This window comes from Egretta garzetta, unplaced genomic scaffold, assembly GCF_000687185.1.
Source record: "Egretta garzetta isolate BGI_Z169 unplaced genomic scaffold, ASM68718v1 scaffold425, whole genome shotgun sequence".
NCBI classification, from domain to species: Eukaryota; Metazoa; Chordata; class Aves; order Pelecaniformes; family Ardeidae; genus Egretta; species Egretta garzetta.
The window spans coordinates 1,655,239-1,678,054 of record NW_009259796.1 but is presented as its reverse complement, the minus strand read 5'-3'; the positions used below and the strand labels follow the sequence as shown (position 1 = coordinate 1,678,054).

At 35.2% G+C, this 22,816-nt stretch overlaps 1 protein-coding gene across 1 annotated transcript; it reads right to left on the bottom strand.

The window, feature by feature from the left end:
• Positions 1 to 279: 279 nt before the first annotated feature.
• TRPC1 (transient receptor potential cation channel subfamily C member 1) lies at positions 280 to 21,291 on the bottom strand. The gene is made up of 12 exons (XM_035895264.1): positions 21,141 to 21,291; positions 19,855 to 19,956; positions 18,783 to 18,985; positions 17,246 to 17,377; positions 15,784 to 15,979; positions 13,776 to 14,112; positions 9,841 to 9,980; positions 7,612 to 7,755; positions 3,485 to 3,660; positions 3,126 to 3,327; positions 2,390 to 2,584; positions 280 to 1,556 (listed from the first exon to the last, which is right to left on the bottom strand). The coding sequence occupies exons 1-12, from the start codon at positions 21,282 to 21,284 to the stop codon at positions 1,329 to 1,331; spliced, it is 2,199 nt and encodes a 732-aa protein (XP_035751157.1). The 5' UTR covers positions 21,285 to 21,291; the 3' UTR covers positions 280 to 1,328.
• Positions 21,292 to 22,816: the final 1,525 nt, after the last annotated feature.

Below are 22,816 nucleotides of genomic sequence, written 5' to 3'. Positions count from 1 at the left end.
CCTTCTGGACATAAGACCATTTTAGAAGAGCACCATCGTAACAGTAAAATTTTCAATCAATCCTTTAGCTGTCATAAATATACTTATTTCATAATTAAAAATACAGAAATCTCACATTTCTCAATTACAATTTGTCAACTTGATATAAGCATATAAAGCAATATAGGACCCTCCAGCACAGAAAATCCACAAAGCCCTTACTGTCCATTGTAAGCAAAGTCAAATCACATGTTTTCACAAAATGCAGTATTCCTGACACAAAAAAATGTTTAGCTTGGCAACAACTGTGGTTAAAAAAAAAAAAACAAAAAAAACAAAAAAAAAAAAGGAAAAAAGACAAGTTTAAAAGTAGGATATGCAAAACCTGTCTAAAGCAGGCCCTTCTAAACTACATCTGTCCAATGACCAGATTCAATGTACGTTCTCACAGAAAGAAGTGTACAGTGTTCCACAGGAATTGTTCAGCATTGCAAACAATAGCACTCATGTGCTCCACCTCATTTTTGTTAAATTACAAGTTTTAATAATTCAAATAATTTCTCATCCAGATTTTAAAACACCAAGATATTAAACATTAGAAGTTCACAGGTTAGTTTTAAAATTCTGTTCCCAATCTTAACATGTACAGTAAAATGTACTTTTGAGGCATCGCTGAAAAATCCAAGCAGGAATTGATTGTCTTACATATAACCAAAACCATTCAAGAAATAGTTGGTCTACTTTGAGTTCAAAATTTCCATGTTCCCACGAAGGGGAACAGTCTTGACGATTTGAATTTATGTATTCTATAAATGTTAGTAACGTACAAAACTTGGCACTAGAACTGCATCTTTCAGAGCCATACAGTCTTCACATGCACTGTAACCTACAGTCAAACATTATTTCCAACTGTGCTGGAAATTTTCTATTATTCTATATCTGACTTTTCTATTAAAAATAAACATAGGCTGGATTTTTGTCTTAAAAAGCCTATCTTCTCCCACAACTTGAAAAACAAGTATCAAAAAGGAACAAACAGCAAAAATAGAAACAAACACATTGTGCTAGTTATGAAGCTCTGACACCTGACAGCCACAGTCTGAGGAACATTAAAAAAATTCCTATATACAAATTTATATACACACTATGATTAAGAGCTTAAGAAAATTACTATATCTGTTTTTGCATTTAGTTCCACCACTTCTGCATCTAGCTGCAACTCATGCAAACACATTTTCAATTGTATTATTGTGCAATAATCTTTTCTATTTGGTCTGGCCACAGAATTAGGTCAAGGGTTTCACCTGTAGGTATCTAAAAGTATGCACTTTTCATTTAAATGTTAGGCCTTAGTTCCTTGGGTAAAACATAGCATATTTAGAAGTTCGAAACCCAAGCAGGTCTCTCATTTCATTTCGGAATTTTGACAAGTCTTGCCGCAGTTCATTCAGGTTTTCCACAGTTGCCTGATCTGTGCTTTGCATCTTCTGTCTCATGGAGGTCAAGTAACGGTGGACTAAGCAACACATCACCTTTTGATAATTCTCATCTCTCTTTTGCTTCAGATTTCTCCATTCCTTTAAACAAACATTACACATTTACTATAGAAAAGCGATTTTTGAGGCCTAGAGTCCATATACAATTATACAGAGAATAAAAATAACAAAATAACAAAGCTATTTTATAGATACATCCTGATGCACACAAATGTACAATGCATGTAAATTGCCAGAAAAATTTAAATTAAATTATAATGTGCTGTACCAGCAAAATTGAAAATTTTTAATCTACCTGGCTTGGTAATCATCCTATAAGCAATTAGAAGTTGCATAATCCTGAATGTTTCTCAGTGCACATTCCATAGAGTCTTTGAAATTAGTTTATTTAATGCTATTTTTGTCAGTAAGAAGATGTAAAATTAGTATGCAAAATTACAGGGTGCAATCAAAATGTTTATTCAACAAAAAAATATCCCTCCCCCCAACAACGACGGGCTTCAGTGATCCTATTTCGTTATTTCTCTTGACACTTCTGTAATATGTTTAAAACCAATTACCTTCCCCAAAGAATACTCTAACATCACCAATTTTGAAATTAGCATGTACTTCCTTGAGGTTTCTTTGAGCTTTCCATCAATCAAAGCATTTTTTCAGACTATTTCTGGGGAAATTGGAGGCTAGAAAGAAGGGGTTGAAATTCCCCAAACTGAAAGTTAATAGAATCTTACTTAAGTAGAAATAGGTAACACTTACTTACTTATATTTTGGATGCAACACACATTATTCTCTATTTCCTATCTTAGTAGCACTCACCATGCGACAGGCAGCTTCACGCAGCAATTTGCTGATTCATTTCAGCAAGCAGCACCTTTCCAGCTGCAGAGCCTACAGTTTTCCCAATCATTTCTTACCTTTAGGCTGTTCTGACGCTTCACTTTGCCGCTTGATGTATGAGAGCAGATCCATTTACTGAGACTGTTGAAAAGATAACAGATAGTCTTGGGAGAGGGAATAACATTGAAAGGCGGAGGTAGCGTGCATTTGTCATCAAAGTAGCTAAGCCAAAGCTTGGCACGAGCAAACTTCCATTCCTTATCTTCATGATTCTAAAGCATCAGAAACATTAACAGAGATCAGAAGCAAAAATATTAACAGGCTATTTCGCAAGTTTTATTTTCTCATAGCTTAAAAACTAACCGTTATTTGATTATATAGTATTTTAATATAATTATATAGTATTGTAATAAATTTGTTACTAATATTAATTAAAATACAAAACAAATCAATTCACTGTATACTCTAGTGTAAGTACAAAATTCAGCTGTGAAGGCATAAAACCCCTATCAAATGCCCAAGCACCACACCTTATCAAGAATAGCATCTTGACTTCAACAGCCATTGTAATCAAGAAATACTTCAGTCCCCAGAGGTCCAAAGCCTTCCACACGTTCACCATGCAAAGTACCCATTTTATTTGGATCAAAGTAAATAAAAGTTTCGTATTTGAAGGAAAGATGCCCCTTGTGAGCTTGGAGACAAAGCTCATCCAGAGAGGTCTGTAGATTAGTCTACACATCGTAGGAAGAAATTTGCGTAGATCCAAAGATACAGCTAGTAATTATCGGTAATTAATCAGAAACCACTTACTGCTATCAGCTGAAAACTTTTATGAAGCATTGCCACAAGGAGTTTAGTTAATACTATCACAACCACCACATTGTAGGTACCAACAATAACAGCACCCACAAAAGACTGTAATTCTTCACCATAGCTAAAACGTGTGACAAAAATTGCTACATGTGCCAGGGAGAATATATACCAGAATAGAGCAAAACATGTGCCAATAAACCTACAAAAACAAGAAAAAAAAATCTGGTTAGGTAAAGCAAACACCAAAAGTGAGTTTACTTAATGTAAATTCAAGTTCAGTGAAACATTGCAGTTTTGTTTAATTACTAGAATTAAGGGCTAGAGCAATACAGCTATTTCATAGACATTAAACTCACGAATGGAATGTGTCATTGCTCTGTTGTTCACAGAAAATCCCCGCGCAGTCTTTTTCTTCATTTACAGTAAATCCTTTGTCATAAAGTTGTGTCAATCCAATTGTGAACGAGAACAAGACAAGAAGAAACATGCCCAAAAATTTTCCAAAATCTTGTAGCATCTGACCCATTGAAATCTGTGAAATAGATTTGTTTTCAATTTTAGTAAAGCACAGTTATTTTTGTTTGTATTCTCTCCTTCAGCCTCTAATCAAGAAAAAATACCTGTTTACATTTTAAATGTCTTAACTTAAATTTTAACACGCTAAGCAGACCTTAAAATCAGGAGGAACCCTTGTATCATTTTCCAGTGAAAAATTCTAGATATTAAAAGAAAATTTAAGTAGTTTTAACGTCACTTGATAAGTTGTTATCTTTCAATTAACCATAAGCAATAGTATGTACACATTATTCATTATTTGTAATACTGATGGTGATAAGTAACTCACAAGTCAATAAATAAAAGCAGTAAATGAAATGCATTTGAACATAAATACCATCAGAAAACACTTAATAAGGACACTGAATTAATCAAAACATTTGTACACGTAACTAATCACTAATCAAGTAGTAGTAAACCAAAGCCCATCTGCAGAACACAGAATTAATTTAGTGTATGTTTTATCTAAGATTTTAAAAATACACAAAGTGTAGGTGTGTAAACACAAAAAAATTGAAGGGTGTAAAGTATAGAAGATATGACACTAAATTCAGATCATTACTGTCTATTTCAACATATCTTATACAGAAGCTTGCAACAGTACAAATACAGTATCTTTAAAGAAAAACAATCATGCTTGTGCGTTTTCCCAACGCAGAGAAGACCTTGATTTACTTTTGTCATAACCACAAATTTTTACAGAGACACAGCAAAAACTGTTTACAGCATTTATATTGCTCTTCCTAGAAACCTCTTCAGAGAACAATATAGTATTATAAAGAATGCAAATATACAAAATGGGATCAGGTAAATCTAATCCTCTATATAAATCAGCGTGTGGAAAGCCTGATCCTATGTGAATCACAATCTGTACCAAATCATAGTCCAGAATTGTGTCACTGGTCAGGTTTTGCAAGTACAGGTTTACTGGGAGATGAAGCATCAGCTCCTGCTCCCTCCCATGCTGCTGGAAACTCACTGAGTACCCTGTTGTGCAGCACATTCTCTCTGATTCTTTGCCACGGACATGAAGAATCTGCAACTGTGGGCAGAGCTATGTGGTAATTATTTCATTTGGTCAGAGGATGAATGTAATCCCTATCATACTGTTTCATCACATCTATCCTTTTAAAGAAAAAAACCCACAAAGACAACAAAACATTGATCATTTAACTAGCATATGGTCGCAAGCAAGAGAGAGACAAAGTAGATCAAACAGGGATGCACAAAAAATGCAAACCACCCAAAACTATTTTGTTTGGAATACAGTATAACACCACAGCCCAAATACCAGTTGCTTTCTTCATATAGTCATGCTATTCCTTCCTAAGTATTCAGAATTTCTAAGCATTTGAAATCTAATGATCTAATCTAGGGGAATAATATTCCATCTTCTGTTAATAATAAAAAAACCACCACACACAGCCAACTTACAAATCTGTAATAAAATATGTTTTATTAATCAGTAAGTAAAATAACTGAATGCTTAAAAATAACTAATAGCCAAGAGAACACAGTAGCTGTCTTTCCCCCCATGCACTGTTGGGTTTCCATGCCATATTTGATTACCACCATTTGAACTTTGTGACCTACTTTCAGAAAATACTGTAAGGGTTGTTGCACAAGCTGTACTGGCCAACAGTAATAACATAAGCTTCAGTGTGCCACTGAATGGAGTGACTGTTGACTGTTTTTATTTACTTGGAAAATTTCACAACATAGCCTCCTAATAAAAAACTTGTGAAAGATCTAGTACATAAATAAATATTCATATTAAACAGCGAATCTCTTTAAAATGTGGGGACGCTTCAGTGTTCAATCAATTTGTATAACAAGCCTAATGCTTACTGCAACATCAAGACTTTAGTATTTTTTTTCGAAGTATGAAAGTACATTTCCATTTAAAAATGTATAAAAGAAAAAATATAAAAATAATTAACAGCAACATAGTCACAGCTAAAGAGAAAAGGGCAAGAAGTAAAACAAGCAAAACCTTGAGAGGAGAAATAGGCATCTTCCAATATTAAACTGGTTAAAAGAACTACGAACATTTTTTTTAAAGCACTTTTTCTGATGATTTTAAAAAGACCAATTTAACAAGCCATTATTTTGTATTAAATAAACATATTCTAAAAGATAATTATTTGTGCAGCAAGGTAAAGTACTCTTAACTCATTAAAATGAGCTGAACCTTCAAGCTGGAGGCTTTCATCTAGACCCTCAAGCCTCCATACAAAACCTAGTGATCTGAGCCAAAATTATTTACTTCAGAACCTGTATTAAAAAAAATATGCTGCTCCCAAATATTTACTCTGCCTTTATGTTTAATAGTGGCAATGTTTCTTGCATGATCCTTTCAGATCATCTTCTTGCCACAAAGCTCTTAAAAGTAGTCCTGTTCATGAGAACAGAGGACAAAGCATTGATTTGCTTTCCAGCAAATTCCACCAGTATAATCACTGGATAACTACCCTATTTATTCCAAGCATCTTTTCATCCGACAGACACTTACAAAACCTAGTGATGATGTTGACAATCAGCTATATTAACTAAATCGTACCACTATCAGGGGGGAAAAAAAAAAAAAGAATAATTTTTAAAACCCCATCAGTACAAGAAAGCAGTGATTTGTCTGATCTCATTTGTTGTCGTATATCTCCCAGGAAGCGAGGCCAGAGAAGCTGGAAGCATACCTATGCAAAGCTTTTTTCAGTAAGCTATGTTTTTAATAACAGGTACTTTACTTTGTAAGCGCTTTTCACTGGCAAAGTAACAAAATCAGTCAGTGCTGAGGACTTGAGCTGAACAGAAAAACCACAGATGGGAAGAAAGTGTTGCTAGTGGAGTAAGAGGTAACTTCTACTCACAGTATTTTTTAGAAGGAAGCTTTCTGCCTCCTTTAAATCTAAAAAGGATTGAGGGAGATAATTGCACCCTAAATGTCTTAATAATAATCCAGGTTCCCTCCCCTACTCCCAAGCCTTCTGTATAGTGTCATATTGCACCCTCGGGTCCACCCAGTTTATCTGAAGTTTATCATGATGAGTAGCACCCAGATTAAGAAAAGAGGGTCTGTGCTTAAAAAAAAAGAAACCAACTAACAAAAAAACCCACTACATGGTATAAACTCAGTAAAAAAAATCCATGTCTGCTCTCAAATCAGGAAAACAAAATTAAATTGTTTGCATAAAACCAGGTTAAATTCCAACTTTTAAGTGAAAAATTTTAATTTAGCTTAGAAACTGTTGTAGTCTCTACTGTTCCAGCATCACAACACAAGACTGTTAATGCTCACCACCACCACCTCCAGACAACTGAAAGTACTACATAATTAAAATGTGTTTTTTTACTGTCATTATTACTCACTGTAAGGCTCCAGAAAATTCCAAGTATGAAACCTGTCCTCCCTTCATAACTGACTATAAATAGATGACTATTTCAATCCTCTTGAGAGATTTGTCTTTTTCAAACCAAAGCAATTTGCACAATTCAACTCAACGTGCAACTTCAGTGAGATCAGAGACATAAACAGAAAGGCTTTTGATTACTCTTGCCTTGCCACACATCTCATTCATCTATTTTTCAGAGATAACAAGTTAGGACAATCATTTGCATAGAACTTTATAGGATGAACCTGATCCTTACAGTTTTCAAGCTGCAGACATTTATGCAGTATGTTAAGCTAACAACAGATGAAAACAATAAGACAGTGTACGTACAGTTATCATGGAAAAAAATACTATTAAAAAGTGAATAATAGATCTTCCATTCTTTTTCTTACCTTTTTCCCTCTAAATCAGTATGTTTTACATGCGAGATTAAAAAACCAAATTTCAATGCACTTTCTACTTTTACTTTCTGACTTTCTTACTCTTTATAGCAAATTAAGATCAAGTTCAGTATTTTCTCAAGTAGTAATGATATTCACCTGGAGTGGTCCCAGAATAGAGCTGGTTGTGTACATGAAGAAGAGACGCAGATAACTAAGGACATTAGCAAAAGCAAAAAGACCTTCTGCCACTAAGGTAGGATGGAATGCATCCCAGTCCTTCCTTTCAGCGTAATCATGAAACTGCAATATAAAAAGGAAAACTGAGATCACTCACATTAGAAATACAGAAATACAGAAACGCACCCATGTACCGCTCCCTACTTCTGCCTCCAAAACAGGCAATAGCATAAAAGAAATGAACACATATGATTCATGGATGGCTTACCTCTCGTATATCTCACTCTTTTCAGACAAAGGCATTTTAAAAGCCATTCGAGAGGGAGCCAGAAATCAGATGATTTAAATTCAACACCTAACTGCCACTCACTTGCTCAGCAAACCATTGGTTCCTCTGTTCTGCTTTCCCTTCTACTCTGTTTTGTATGGTTTGTTGAAACAGGGACTCGTGTACTTTATAAACATGTGCACTGTCTACTGTAACAGGCCTCAGTCAAGAACAACATTAAAATGCTGCAAAGAAAACAGCTGGTCTTAACCAGCTTTAGAAAGACTTGGGAGCTGGGCTTCCTTCAATGGATTTTATAAATGACTACAGAGAATGGAAGTCACAAGTAAACTGTTGGTGTAAACACACCCTTGAAGTATATCCACTAGGTACTATTCAACCATTCACAGAATATCCACAGGTCCCTAACTTTTGGCTTTGCTGAAAACATTCAGCATTTATATCACCAGCCTCTGCTGTCTTAAAATGGACATTCAAAAACTAAGGAACTCAAAGCTGCTTTAAACTAACTTGCCCAAAAGTGTGCTGCACAAAGATGGCAAGAAATGGGGATGACCATGTTTTTATACACTGCAATTGCATGTCTACAAAGCCTGCTGCAGAGACTCTTCCTTTATTTCTTACAGCTTCAGTGTCTATAATACGGACCCAAGACGCAAACCAAGCATTTGTATGTGGTTTTCTAAGTAATTTATAAACTATAAAACTAAATTTTGCCATATAAAATGGCCAAAAAAGCTATCATGTGCCTGTTATATAGGACAGGAGTCCTGCATCTTCAAAAAGGTTACAACTTAAATTAGCAGCAAAGGGCTCTCATCTCAGCAAAAGACCTACTACTACAGACATGTGATGGTTGCAAAGCAAATGGTCGGGAAGGCAGCTCAACATGGTATTCTCTATTTTTGCCAAGAAGCAGAGCTTTCCCTTCCAAATTATTACCAGCCTCTGAATCAATGCAAGGACAGGTAAATGAGCCAAACACCAAGTTGGGAAGAAGTGAACCAGTTCATTTCTCTTCCAACTGCCAGACAGCTGTCAAGTCAGTTTGCTATACAAAATAATGGTGCTACTGCACTGGCTTGAATTTTGCTAAAATACTCATATTCAATTGGTCTGGCAGCTTGCCATATGCTGTGCAGCTAACAACACATGCAACAGAATGGGAATGATAGTTTTCAAAATGTTTATCTTCAATCAAATCCAGATGGCTTTTCAAGAGAAAAGACAAGGCTCCTCTATGGGCTTGGGGCTTTCGTCCCTACTACCATAAAAAACACCAAACAAAAAAGCCCCCAGCAAACAAAAAAAAATTAAAAAACCCACCAGAACCACTTATGACATTTGAGTATATGTAATCAAAAGCTAAATAAAACCTTCTGTAACAAAAATGTGCTAGGCAATCTAAACACAGAGATTACTACTAGCGTTCTCCACAGTACTGGTCTATGGAATCAGGCGAGCTCAAATGCCGAATCAGATGAGCATCAGATTTCCCCAAATGAAAATCAAGCCATCCACAAGACCAGCCAGTTCTTGCAAGTGAGACAGTAGCACTGTTTGGAGTCCCTGAGTACTTGGACATGTCTTGATGTGTTTTCTAACTCCCATTTGCCTCATCAAGTTTTCTTTCAAGCCCAACTCCCATTTGTTTCATCAAGTTCTCTTTCAAGCCCAAAATGCAACAAGACCAGAGATCTTGACAACTACACAGCATATACCACACAGTACATTTAACTCACAAGCCCAAACTGTATCCACATAGTAAGCTATTACTAATGTAGTACACTTATTTACAACATACTACTACTAATATACCATACATAACGTATCTTCACATATTTTGCAGCCACGTACTAAAATTGTATGTGCCCAGTCAGTCCCAGAGGAGCTTTGGATCTATGAAGATGGGTGCTCACCTTATTATGGGCAACAACTTTGAGGGCAAAAGTGGCCAAATACAAGGAATTCATGACAAAACTAAGCTGATTACGGGATTCTTCTAAAAAGTCTTCTAAACCATCATACCAGAGTCTTTTAACATCTGACCACACCATTCCTGCAGGAAGAAAAAAAGCCAGGGAAATCAAGCCATTGCACTGAATAGGTATTCTTTTACAAATAAAGCACTTTTAACTGGCTTTTGTAAATGATATTTTAGCAAAGAAGAAGAAGTGGAGTAATCAAGTAAATTTACTAAAAGCACTGCATTGGATTACAAGTGTTAATCATAAGGCAATGAGATGTTTAACCTTTTCCAGCCTACTTTCCAACTAAGAAACACATTCTCTGATAAAAAGGGGCATGAGGGGAAACGAACAGGAGAAAACTTGCACAGAAAATGTAAAATTTAAATAAAGATAGAAGCCTAGAATACAAATGTTTTTTCTGAATGAAAAGTGCTCACCTTTTCCCAAAAGCACTACAGAAAGCATTACAGTACTATATAAAAGTATTTTTTAGAAGTATGTAGGTATTATAAACCAGTTTTTTAAGAATAATCAGCTCTGTAACTGTTACTGAAAATATCCAAAAAGTAGAAACTTTTCCTACCCTAACTGGTATTAAACAACATTAGCAGAAAAAAGAGACCATGACTTGAGATGGCAAAAATGAGTTTAACTTAGAGCGACATGCTCAGGATCTTTATAGCAAACTGAATTTTACCATTGTTAACCATGTCTGGCTATATGGAAAAATACAGTTGCTAAGAATTTTACTAACTGAATGTCTGTTAACAGTCTTGACATTTTTATAAAACTTGAAAGGACAGTTAGATGAAATATAAAGGTACCTTTGATTTCTATGAATAATCAGTTATTTAGTGTTTTTTTGAGTACTTCAGATGTATGCTACTATATTTAGGACAAGAAAAGCAATGTGTATAAATGGTAGTTAAAAACTGTTAGACTTGGTTCAGCTTTTAGGACTTTGCAACTTCTCTAAAAATTTGGCCCAGTAAGAGCAAATCCAGTGAATGAAAAAAAAAACAACAAAAAAAAAAAAGAGATACTTATGCATGACTACTTGTTCAGTCAGCTTTACAGTAATATTGGAAGGCATAATAAAAAAAAAAGTGTGCTACGCACAGTTCATTAAAAGACTTGTATAAATCTCTCTTCTTACTGGTTATAAAGAAAGTATTTCTAAACCAGAATCTTTGTGCCTCTCCATAGGATCACCATGTATTTTACACTAAATTTGTTAAACAATCAGTAAAAGGAGTTAGAGAAGTACAAGATACTATAATTGATGTTGTTTACACACACAAGAATTTGAGCTCTGTTACTTTAATTTTGCTGGGGAAAACAGTTCTATGATTTACGTTCAGTAACTTAGAAACTGTATTCATAATTTTGAAAATTGATCTAGCAGAACACAAAACTTGCTGCTAATTAAGTGTTAGAAATTCTGCCATGGCCATTTTGACATTGATTTTTAGAAACTATGTTAATGGGATTATGGAAGACAATAATGTAGGTAAATCCTTGTTTCTTGGTTCTTTTTATTCCACCTGATTTTGTCACACATTTTCTGAATACATTTAACTTACTGAATATTTGTAAGGAAACAGTACAATATGTCATTACAAAATATGCATTTAAGCGATAAATGCAATTACTATTAAAAAAAATCTTAAGATTGAATAATATGAAAAAAACCTGATTTTAACAATTTATGTTACTTATAGGTAATTCTTCAATCCTATCTGAAATCCATGTTAAAATATTATATGAAGAAAATAAAATGTTTCTCTAGCCTTTCATTAAAATTTCCAAGACCACCTAATGACACACTTTCTGCCTACATTAGATCTGATAGAACAAAAGATTTCTAAAATCAGATATTTAATCTCAAAACAAAGGAGGAATCTGTAACACTGATTTGTACTCTACATTTGAGGTTTTCGAGTTTCTTTTAAGACCTGCATGCATTTGTGTGTTGAGTATTGAGTATTTCCAAAGTCTGCGTGAACTACTCAACAGTTTTAATATAGCTCAACAATGCAAGGAATTGGCATTACAAAAACCCCCACCCTAAAATAGCAAAGAAACCACCCACAACTACTTAGATAAAAACTATGGTGGTTTTGACTATATCATTGCTTTTTGCAAGTCCAGTCAACCAAATGATAAATATCTAATTATCTTACATTAAGGTATACGTTTCCATGAATTTATTTACCAAATTTTAATGTAACAACAAACACACACCAAAAAACCAAAACCATATTAAAAGGTTTTATGACTTTCCAACCAAAAGTTCATGAATACTCAACAAAAGTTATACCCGTGCTCCCTCTAGTGCATCAACCAGAATTAACACGCATCCTTTCAGGTACAGTTATGATAATTGAAGACAATGACATACTAAAATGGAAAATTATAATATGGGAAAATTGCACTTGTTTCTGTGTTTTAAAACAACGATGAGGTGAATGCACACCTTCAATTTATTAGACTAAGATGGAGTATGCATGCATATGCATGCATACATGAAGACATACAACATACACTTTTAGCCTTTAAACAATATGCCAACTCTGCAACAAGCCTTAATTGTACCATTGATTACTTTTCAAATCAAGCATTACAGAATTGGTCATTAAAGACTGAGTTGTTACTTACTGTTGATGTACCATTAAACTGGGTATTTTGTGCATATATATTCAAAGTCCTCTCCCTGAGTTGAGTAGAGTGCTCTAAAATTTCACGTTTACAACTGTGAAAGAGATTCTGCAGAAACCTAAATTTTTACAATTGTTTAAAGTTGGATTAGGCCAACAAAAATGTACAGAATCCTCCTGTTCTATCTAGTTGGAGCATATTAAAATGGAAATGAAAAGTACACAAATTGATTTTATGACTGTCACTGCATGCTTACTCCAGCTCCTTACAATCCAGAAAAAATATAATTAACTTGCATACAATGCACAAATACTTTTAATCTACTTTATGATTACATAAAAGAGCTTAGCTAGATTTTCAAAGAAACAATAATTTTAATAGTAATATTTAGATCCTAGCATAATTCCATACAGACACACAAGTAATAAAGAAGCTCAGATCATTCCTATTACTTTTTTATAGAATTCACAGAATCATGGAATATCCTGAATTGGAAGGGACCCACATGGATCATCAAGTTCCACTACTGACTTCACACAGGGCAACCTAAAAGCAAAACCATGTATCTAAGAGCATTGTCCGAATACTTCTTGTAAAAGGGAGCTGGAAGAATTAAAAGTTTTGTTGATTGTTGGCTGATGAAAAAAAAAAAAAGTTTGACTCACAGTGATTAAAGCACCTACATACTAAATACTACTACCTATTCATGAAAATTTATTGGAAAAATTTATTCCTCAACTTAGCACCAAGGAAAACCAGCTGATGAGAGGCTCTTACCTGTTACAAAACAATTAATCTGAAGAACACGTACTTGCTTTGCCTTCATGTTATTTTTCTTTTTTTTTTTTCTTCAAGATCAGAATTTTAAAATGTCTAGGCAGATACACGGCTTTTACATTAACTTACTATTGCACAACTGAATCTCCCTTGCATTGCTCTGAATGCTACCAGTCCTCCTGAAGAAAAATTCACATTCCTCCTCTGCTAGGTCCTACAACATTCTGTTTCTGATACTTCGCTTTCTGTGATAACTAGAGACTGCTGTAGCATTTCACATCCCTTCCTCAAAACATGTTTGTGGTTTTTTTTCCTGTAACACTATCCTCCAAGGAGAAAACTTTGGTCAAGCAATGAGTAACACGCTGATTTGGTAAGAAGATAGTACAAATCATTATTGTTCAATCAACATCAGTAATTGTCATCCAATCTACTCAAATCATACCTACCAATTAGCCATATTATCAGAAGATAGTCTATTCTCTCAAGGGCTGGTCCCATTGTATTCTTCTTATTCTCATTGTAGACAAGAGAGTACAAATTAAGTAGTAATAGAAATGTGAAATATGAAGCTCCATGAATAATAAACTTCATAAAAGGAGTGTGGATTATTCGACCTACTCGAGATTTAGGGGCTAACAAGTAACACAGGGACAGAACTGGCCAGAAAATGCCAACCATCAAAACAGTCAAAATTTTCTTGCATGTGTGCTTGCGTCGATAGCCTGCCATCTGTCCAAACCATACAGTGTTTAAAAACTGCTGGCAGTTAGACTGAGCAACAAACTGGGTGGGGGAAAAAAAAAGAAACAAACAAGAAATCAGTCTCAGGTTTCTTTATACAGATTATTAATTTACATTATTAAAATTCATTTTCAAACTACGTGTAGCTACCAATGAACAGGAAAAGGCAAGAATATTAAGTTGAAATAATTATCTCATGAGAGAACAAAAGTGCTATGGACCCACTTATAAACACCCATTATTTTAATTTCCTTCTAAAGCCAGCAACTAAACACGAATTACACATACTAGACTTCTAATGGTTTTCAGATTAAGAATTAGTTTGGATTTGTAATGATTTATAAATTTAGCATCTAAATAACATCATACCTCAGACAGCTTCATTGTCTGTTATAAAATACAGTGATCTTATCTAAAGAATAAAATACTGTTATTGTAAAATACTATCCATATTGTAAAACACAACACCCTGTAAGATGAGGACTAAAGTGGCCAAGCACTTTTACAGATATCTGTTCTTAAAATCATTATGGCTCTATTCAGCAGGGTTAATTTTAAATCAGAGTAAACTATGTTGTATCAGTCCCTCAAAAGAAAGTAACTTTGGCCTGAATGTTATGTAGATTATGCAACAGTAGTTTCAAATTTCAGGTGCTAATGTGCATGGAGTTAGAAAACAATGTATTTCACTAGAGGATGTTTTGCCATTTTATCTAAAAAATATCAACAAAAAGAACCTTGATATTATCATCACATTTTAGAAAGCATCACAAAAAATTGTCTGTATAGTAAACTTGCCAGGAATAAAACATATTCTGCGAAGATACTTTCCTCATACCACACAAAAAACGTTGTTATTCACCAACCACTGTGGTAAAAATAAGCTATGCTCAAAACCAGAAGAACATTGAAACACTTCAGTATGCTTGTTTAATGCATACCAGGAATGTGCAATGCTGGTTCTAGGACATTCCGTAACTATGGCTTATGACTTTTGAACACTATGTGTTTTAACAGTTTCACAAACATTTTAAGCCTAGATACGTAGAACAGACAGAATTACAATGCCTTCTGCAAACGCTAACTAATTTTGCATGGAAAGGAAACTTTCTCTCTGTCCCTGGTCCTTGTATTAGAATCACACAAATACCCATTTGCCTTCTGGTACAGCAAAACTAGAGTTATAATTTGTCAAGTAATAAAGACAATGACCTACTGCATGAAATAAGTTCCATACTGATGGCATAAAAAGGCGATACTCTTCTGGAACAGAGGCACTATTCAGTTATACCAGCATAGGTCTAATTACTGAACAGCACAAATGAGGCCTGAGACAAAGCTGAACAGCTAATGACAAGCAAGAAGATGACAAATCATGTATGGCACCTGAGGATCTACACTTCCCTTAATGAGGATCTGAACAAATAATTACCACTACCAGAGCTGTTCAGAAAAGAGCAGTAGTCCATACTCCAATACAGAAAATGCTACATTCTCCTCTACATTCTCCTCTGCAGTGAATACTGAAGAAACATTCAATATCTTGCAATATCATTTCCTTGTTTCACATGCAGATGTTGTGTGTATTACTATGTCCTCTATAACTCTTGCAAATTTATTTCCACTTCTATGTCTAGAGGCAGAACAACAAATTAGATTAATTACTAGCAAAATATGATATGGAAAGCCTATCAAATTACTGCAAGGACAAACCTCTTTTTGATTATACTTGATTGCAAGTTTTAAGCGGCTTAAGTTCATCCTCTCTTCCAACAACCCTCGCTTGTCCACATGTTCATCACTAGATGTGTGATTCAGAATAACTTCCAGCTCTCGTGAATTCCGTGCTTGTGCAAGCAAATCTTTAGCAAAGGTTTTGCACTGTTGAGCTAGCTCCTCATAATCATTTCTGAAAGACACGGAAACAGTACATACTATTACACTGCTCACATATTTTCCATTAAATCATTAACTATCCATTTTTGGTTGGGATTGTACATCATGCTAAGACAAATTAAAAAAAAACCCAAAACAACAAACACAACAGTCCTATGTCAAGGTCCAAGCATTTCGAAGACAGCTGTGAGTAGGTTTCATCATGTAACATGACTACACTTTAGTTTAGTTTGCATCTCCACTAGACAAAGGAAAATTGATGAATAGACTTACAGTATACAAATTCTTATCTTATGAGTTCCATATAAAGAGTTAAAGCTGAGAATTATTTCCAGTAGATGAGAAAAGTGTAGTAGTCAGAAAATACGGCACTGGTAAGTCATCATTTGGACTTTCCACTTGGAAGAGAAGTTGTTTTGGGTTTTGCTTTATTCCTGTCATCTGAAAATTAAAGTCTATTCACTGAATACTATTTGTTAATATAATAAACACAAAAAAAGAATGATGATTTGCTTCTCTCACCTGGCACATGGTCCATTTTAGTGCCAAGTTCTACCACAAAAATGCAATAGTTGAACTCCTACTAAGACAGACAATCATCTATAAAACCAGAAAATTCTATGTTATTGAGGAAAGTAGAATTTTACGCCATACAAACATTTGCTTTCACGTTCTCAGAAAGCTTTTGTGCTGGTAAGTTTCAAAATGGTAGAAGCCTGCATAGTTTAAACAAAATTATACTGTCATTAAATAGACAGGGCATTTTCAGCACGAAATCTACACACATATGCATATTATATACATACACACTGTTAAGAATCTGTAATACAAGGAGCAAAATTAAGAAACAATACCCAAAACAACTCCCAGCGTGAATCAGGTCAGTATAGACAAGGTGTTGCATACTTCTACCCTGACATAGAGAAAAAAAAAGTGCAGGGTACTAATGAGCTATTGATATGATTAAGAGGTGTGTGATCTTGAAGTAAGTCAGCATTTAGAATAATTTCCATTTATTTTTCCAGAGTAGAACTGAAGTTTGAACTCTTGGTGCAGCCATACATATTGAAATGTCTACACCTAAAAGAATTTAAAGTAACTAAACTGCCAAAATGACTGCTAATGCGGCATAAATTATTTAACTTCTTATTATGTCTAATTATCAGTTTAAACACTCCAATTACAAAAAATTAAGAGTAAACCTTTTCTAATGCATACACATTTCTATACATGTAATTTCATAAAAGTATTAAAGTTGGTTTGTGTTTTCAATTCCTACCTGAATTCAACCTCAACAAGGCTTAATTCTTTCAAGTCTGCACTAAGTTCAAAAGCTCGCAGGATTGGATCCTCCTCTGTCAACATTATTAAAGCAGGACTGGCCAAACACCGATAAATGTCAAGACGAAACCTGTGACAAAAGAACAGCAAGCAAAATGATGATGTTCTATTTGATTAGCAGTTTCAAGTCAGAACCTATTCCAAAAGTTTGCATAAAACAGTCAGCTGAAAGACAAAACAATTGGGTTTCTTAAAATCAGACACTACAAGCATTGAATGCGATATGTCATGGAAGATACTGTCCTTCACATACTTTGAATCCTTATTATTCTAAGTTATCAACAATTGACCAAACTTTTTCCCTCTTCTTCTCCTCACTACTTCAACTGTTACTAGCACATCAGCAGGAGGCCATCAGTTAAGGTAACAGTATTGGTAAAATTTTGACATTGTGTTATAGAGCAGCACTTATGGTTTTTCAGGTGGAAGTAAGAGAAGTAAAATTTAAGGCAATCTTCTATTTCAAAAAACTAAATTAAAAACAGTGGGGAGTTTTAATGTGCAATACAAAAAAATAAATTCAGGGACAGCATTTGAGGGGATGTTTTTGTCTTGCAAAACTAGCAACTCATGAACACCAAAACAAAGTCTGTTACCCATTCTAGTTAAGAGCTGTTATCTCAAACATGTCTATTGTTTGTTTGCTTGGGGTACCCTGACATCTTTTCTCATACTGAAGTTAACGACATGGGGTATCAGATGAATACCAGAATGTGGCTTGTAGTAGCTTAATACCAGTAACAATTACCCTTTCACTTCCCTTATTTTTTAATAATTTGGATACATACTGGAGTAATTATGTAATAATTAACTGTATATTGTAATTGCAGTCTACTTGCGATCTTTGAGTGCTGTGATTTTTCACCCCAACTCTCATATATTAAATTGTATTCAACCCTCAAATATGTTGTCAAGTTAACCAGACAAAATATTGTTAAGACTGGTAAATACCTCTCCTCACTTGAACCTTTATTAAAAAGCTTTCTACTTCAAAAATACTGAAGAAAAAAAAAAGAAAAAGAATTGTCTTTACTTTGCATACATCAATCCATGCTAAATAAATACTTTCAGAAACAGAATACAGAATTATCCACCTCCTCACTGTGACTCAAAAAACCCCAAATATTAACTAACTTAAGAAAATTTTTTTTTCCATAATTCCTATGGTCCCAAGCCAAAGATAGCTAGAATGTTTGTGACACAACTGGTAGAAAGGAAAGGCACTTAGCTTAATATACACAGCGACTAAGAGCATAAAACCAAAATGAAAAAAAGCGCCATTGCCTCCCACCAGCCTTTTCAAGCACAACCCATCCCCAAGAAGGATCGTCTCTCACAATAAAGGCTACAATATATTAAAGGAATCCATTCACAAACCTCACCTTAAAAAGGAAATACAATGAAACTGACCCACGCAATACCAGAGAATTAAGACAGGATTTTTTGTGTTATTGTCTATGACTGCTAAGTCTTACCTGGAATGTCGCAGACTATCTTTTTTGTTCTTTGCAGTACACAGTGTGCATTCACAGCCTACAGCATGAGGTTTGGGTAATGATATATCTTGCTTCAACAGCATGGTGAGAATTTCATAGTTGTTACGATGAGCAGCTAAAATGACAGGTGCCACATCCATGGTTGTTGAGTACTCTGGGTTCTGAATGCGTTCCATTAGTTTCTGGAATGTAGAGTAGAAAGTATCTAAATTTATTACATACAGTTCTACTACAGTGTTTGCATGTAAGGGTTTTTTTGACTGCTCAACAGTGAATCTCTCCTTCAAAATATTTTCCTATGCTTCCTAACACGAAAATAAGTAAACATTTGTAACAGCATTCAAACACCTCCCAGAGGAATACCAGAAAAATGGACACAGAAATGTTTCTGGTTTATTTACATAAAAACCTGACATTCTGTACCTACCTTCTCCAATATGTACGCATGGTATTAAAAAGTGCATTTTGCTCTAGTTTTAGAAAAAAAATTATGGAGTATATTTACTATCCAAGCGCAGAAAAAATACCTGGATTGTAGCATACTCTGTTACACAACACCTTATTCCTTCCCTCCCTCTACTTGTGAACTTTTCAAAAGTTATTTGATACTTAAGCATTGCCAAGGTCAGTCTCAACTGATTCATTTCAGGGTGAAGATTCAATGTTTATAGATTTGCTTGAAAAATCTATGAAACTTCAGTACATGAATATACCCATTATAGGTCAAGGCTGTTAATTACCTTGCAAACAGTCTACAAGAAAAGACTTTCAATCAATCTTTTTGGTTTTTTTTCCTCTTCTGGACTAACTAGGCATCTGTTAGCATTTGGCACGTACAAAGCCACTGGATTCCTTAGGCAATAAAGCAAAATAACATATTCTATCCTTTAAGACAAAAGATGCTATAAAAATAATCCCTCATGTCCAGATTCTAGCACCTTAGAGATGTAGAATTTCTCTTAAGAATGCTGTTTTAAATACTATGGTTACCCAGAATGCAATAGTTAGTCCCCACTCCCCAACCGAAAATCAAGGAATAACAAGACTCAACTACAATAGTTGGTCTGGAGGATCTTTTTGGTCGGTGATTAAGTAGAATGTCAACAGCTCCCACCACTTCCGAGTCAATAGCCACCAAAAGTGCATCGGATGACTAAGGAAAGAAAACACGTCATGTGTGAAAACAGCAGCAACTGAGACAGCATAAAGAGTCAAACTGAAGCCAAACTGCATTTTTATTTTTTTATGTATTATTTATTAACTTCTTTTTAAAGTACTAAAACAATGTTTTGTATTATCACCACACATATGATCAGGATACAAATTTAGGTTGTCATTCCAGGAGCTAGCACAGCATTACTGACAATTTGTTTCATTGCATGAACAGCAGAACCAACTGCAGAAATTACTTTCCAGCAAAGATGATGCAGGATACTTGCAAAAATCAAGTTCTAAGGGACAGTTTACCAGATTATCAAAAACATTAAAAGCAAGTGTCTGTGTAGCACAACTCATGCGTATGGGATACTTCATTCTGTGGTAAAGCTAGGAACATAAGGGTTTTTTTCTAGGCTGGTAACTACTTCTGAAATTTCTCTTAAGTTGAGCTAAGCAGCTTTCCTCTTTCACTACAGTTGATATTATTCTTTTTAACTCAGTTTAGAAAATTACAGTTTTTACTTTAAAAATAAAAGACATAGTTTTTATTATTGCCACTAAAAAGGAGATCCAGGGAGGGGAAAGCTGTCTTGCTTAAGCCATCATAGTCACAACTCTTCCAGCAGCAGCAGAGATGTTTGGGTATAGTTAAGGAAGTACTGTTGGCATGCAACTGCCTCTGCCATCAAGCACAGATCGAGTTTAACAAAAAAGCACTGCAGAAATGCCTGCTTGCCTTAACTTAAAATCATCTAATATAATGTGCATTTTTCTAACTGTGCTACCATTTAAAAAGTTATACTCCACAGCCAAAGAGGTCTCTGCATTTTACACTTTTTAATGTGATGCGCTCTGACTATGTATCGGGTTTTTGCTCAAAAGATAACGTATACGTTATCGCTGCGACAGGAATACCATTTACAATAAAATTCAGACTTGTTAATATAATTGAAAATGTTATTATGCATTTGCCATGCTAATAAAATCCCACTAGAAAAGTAAGTTAGTGAGAAGAAAACACTTTCACAATTACTAAATGGAAAAAGAACGGAAGTGCCTATAAAGACAGACTCTGTTTCCTTCCAAATTCTGACAAATTAACAGAGAAGATATATAAAGAGCAGAACACACAGATCAATGACTACACTGAAAATTTTCAATAACTTATGTGCTGTATACCTGGCAGCCATAATCCAAAAGAAGCTGTAGTATGTCCAAGTTTTCATTTTCGATGGTTATGGTAACAGCATTTCGTCCAAGCACATCCACACAATTTATGTTCATTTCACCTGAGCTGTTTTCCTCTAAGAGTTTCTTAACCATGTAATAGTCACCTGCACATGTAACATATGAACATCACTTTGTATTATTATAAAGCAACAAAAGCAGGTGAACATTGTTAAGTACCAGTTACCATGAAATGAGACAACATTCCATAGCTGACAAGAGGCAGTGAATATGTCAGACAATTAAGAAGTCAAGGCAGATAAGCATTCTCTCTATCAGGGAGGAAACTAAAGATATTTCAGGAGGTGTCTTTCAGGAAAGTGCTAAGACATGCACTTTAATCCACCCCTTTAGTTCCAGTCCTAAAAACAAATACACAAAAGCATGGGTACTTTTCCAAACTGGGGCAGTAGCTCACACATAACCTGTGAGACACAGGAAAAATCAAGTTCAACTACATCAGAGAAGGCTTCTCTGTTCAAAAGAGCCATGGGCTCAGAGAAGCCCTCTCTACCATGCTACAAATGGGTTTGCACCTTTCTTGAGCAGAAGCCACATTAGTCTTCTCTGTATCACTCCAATTTTAGCATATATATCATCAAAGTAGGTGTGATACAATGCTGAAAACTCAGGCTAGCAAGTTTGATGAGCAAGTAAAGCTAACTACAGTGAGATGTACATAAGCAGCATTTTCCTATTTGACTGAAGTATAGACGCACCAGGCTGCCCTGTTTAGCGTTATTCTGTTTAATTGATTCTTCTTGTCAAAGATAAAAGCTTTGCATTATTTTTGTCTCTAGGGTAACATTATTTTGCAACAGAGAAGACCATGACAAAGACAGACCTTAGTGCAGAATACTTACAGAAGTATAAGCAGAATACTTTTACGTGCAATAGAATACATACAGAGTCTGCAAAAGTACTTAAACCAGCTGTTACATAGGCTTTTTTTTTTTGTACATTTTTTATTGTGCATCTTTTTGGCTCCCTGAGCCTCTGTTTATACTTAGAGGAGGCCGTGGCTGGGTCTGATCTTCAGGACAGACTACACCAGCACACAGCTGCAGGCAGCCCAGCTAACAGCAAGGCATCCCGCCACAGAGCACACCAGAGCAAACTTCCTAAGCCCTGGCTAACGTCATGGCAGAAATACTCCTGCAGTTGTGAACTAACCTAAACACAGGGCCAGCAGACAGCTCTGCATATAAACACGCCAGCTTCTACAGCCATGCTATGTCCTGAAGTACATGTAACCATTCAGCACAGGATTAAAAGCCTATCCAACGTTTTGGACGTGTTAAGATCAGATTGATTTAAGACTGTTTCTCTACGCAAGGTAGTTAAACATATTTTTAAAGTAAGCAGCGTATTTTAGAAAGGAAAATCTCTCCCCATCCACCATCACGGGTGCAAATCACAGGAAGCTCATCCCGTTCGTTCTGGGGACGTCTAGATAAGCCCCCAATTTTATAACAACTGTACACTCACAGACACTTTAACAGTGAACGCGGCAAAGATTTTACGAACTCCTCCGACAGAAAGCGAACTCCCTCGCAAACAGGAGCTGGCCCCGCTAGGGCTGGGGACAGCGGGAGGCGGCGGAGCCGGCACAGAGCGGCCTCGCCGCC

What these genes read in the sequence shown, in the direction of transcription:
- TRPC1 (XM_035895264.1), bottom strand. Translation starts at nt 21,284, where the DNA reads ATGGTTAAGAAACTCTTAGAGGAAAACAGCTCAGGTGAAATGAACATA. An exon ending in CTATTCTGGGACCACTCCAG is followed by an intron (nt 3,661 to 7,611) that starts GTGAATATCATT and finishes TCTATTTCACAG; the next exon opens with ATTTCAATGGGTCAGATGCT. An exon ending in AGCAATGACACATTCCATTC is followed by an intron (nt 3,328 to 3,484) that starts GTGAGTTTAATG and finishes TTGTTTTTGTAG; the next exon opens with GTTTATTGGCACATGTTTTG.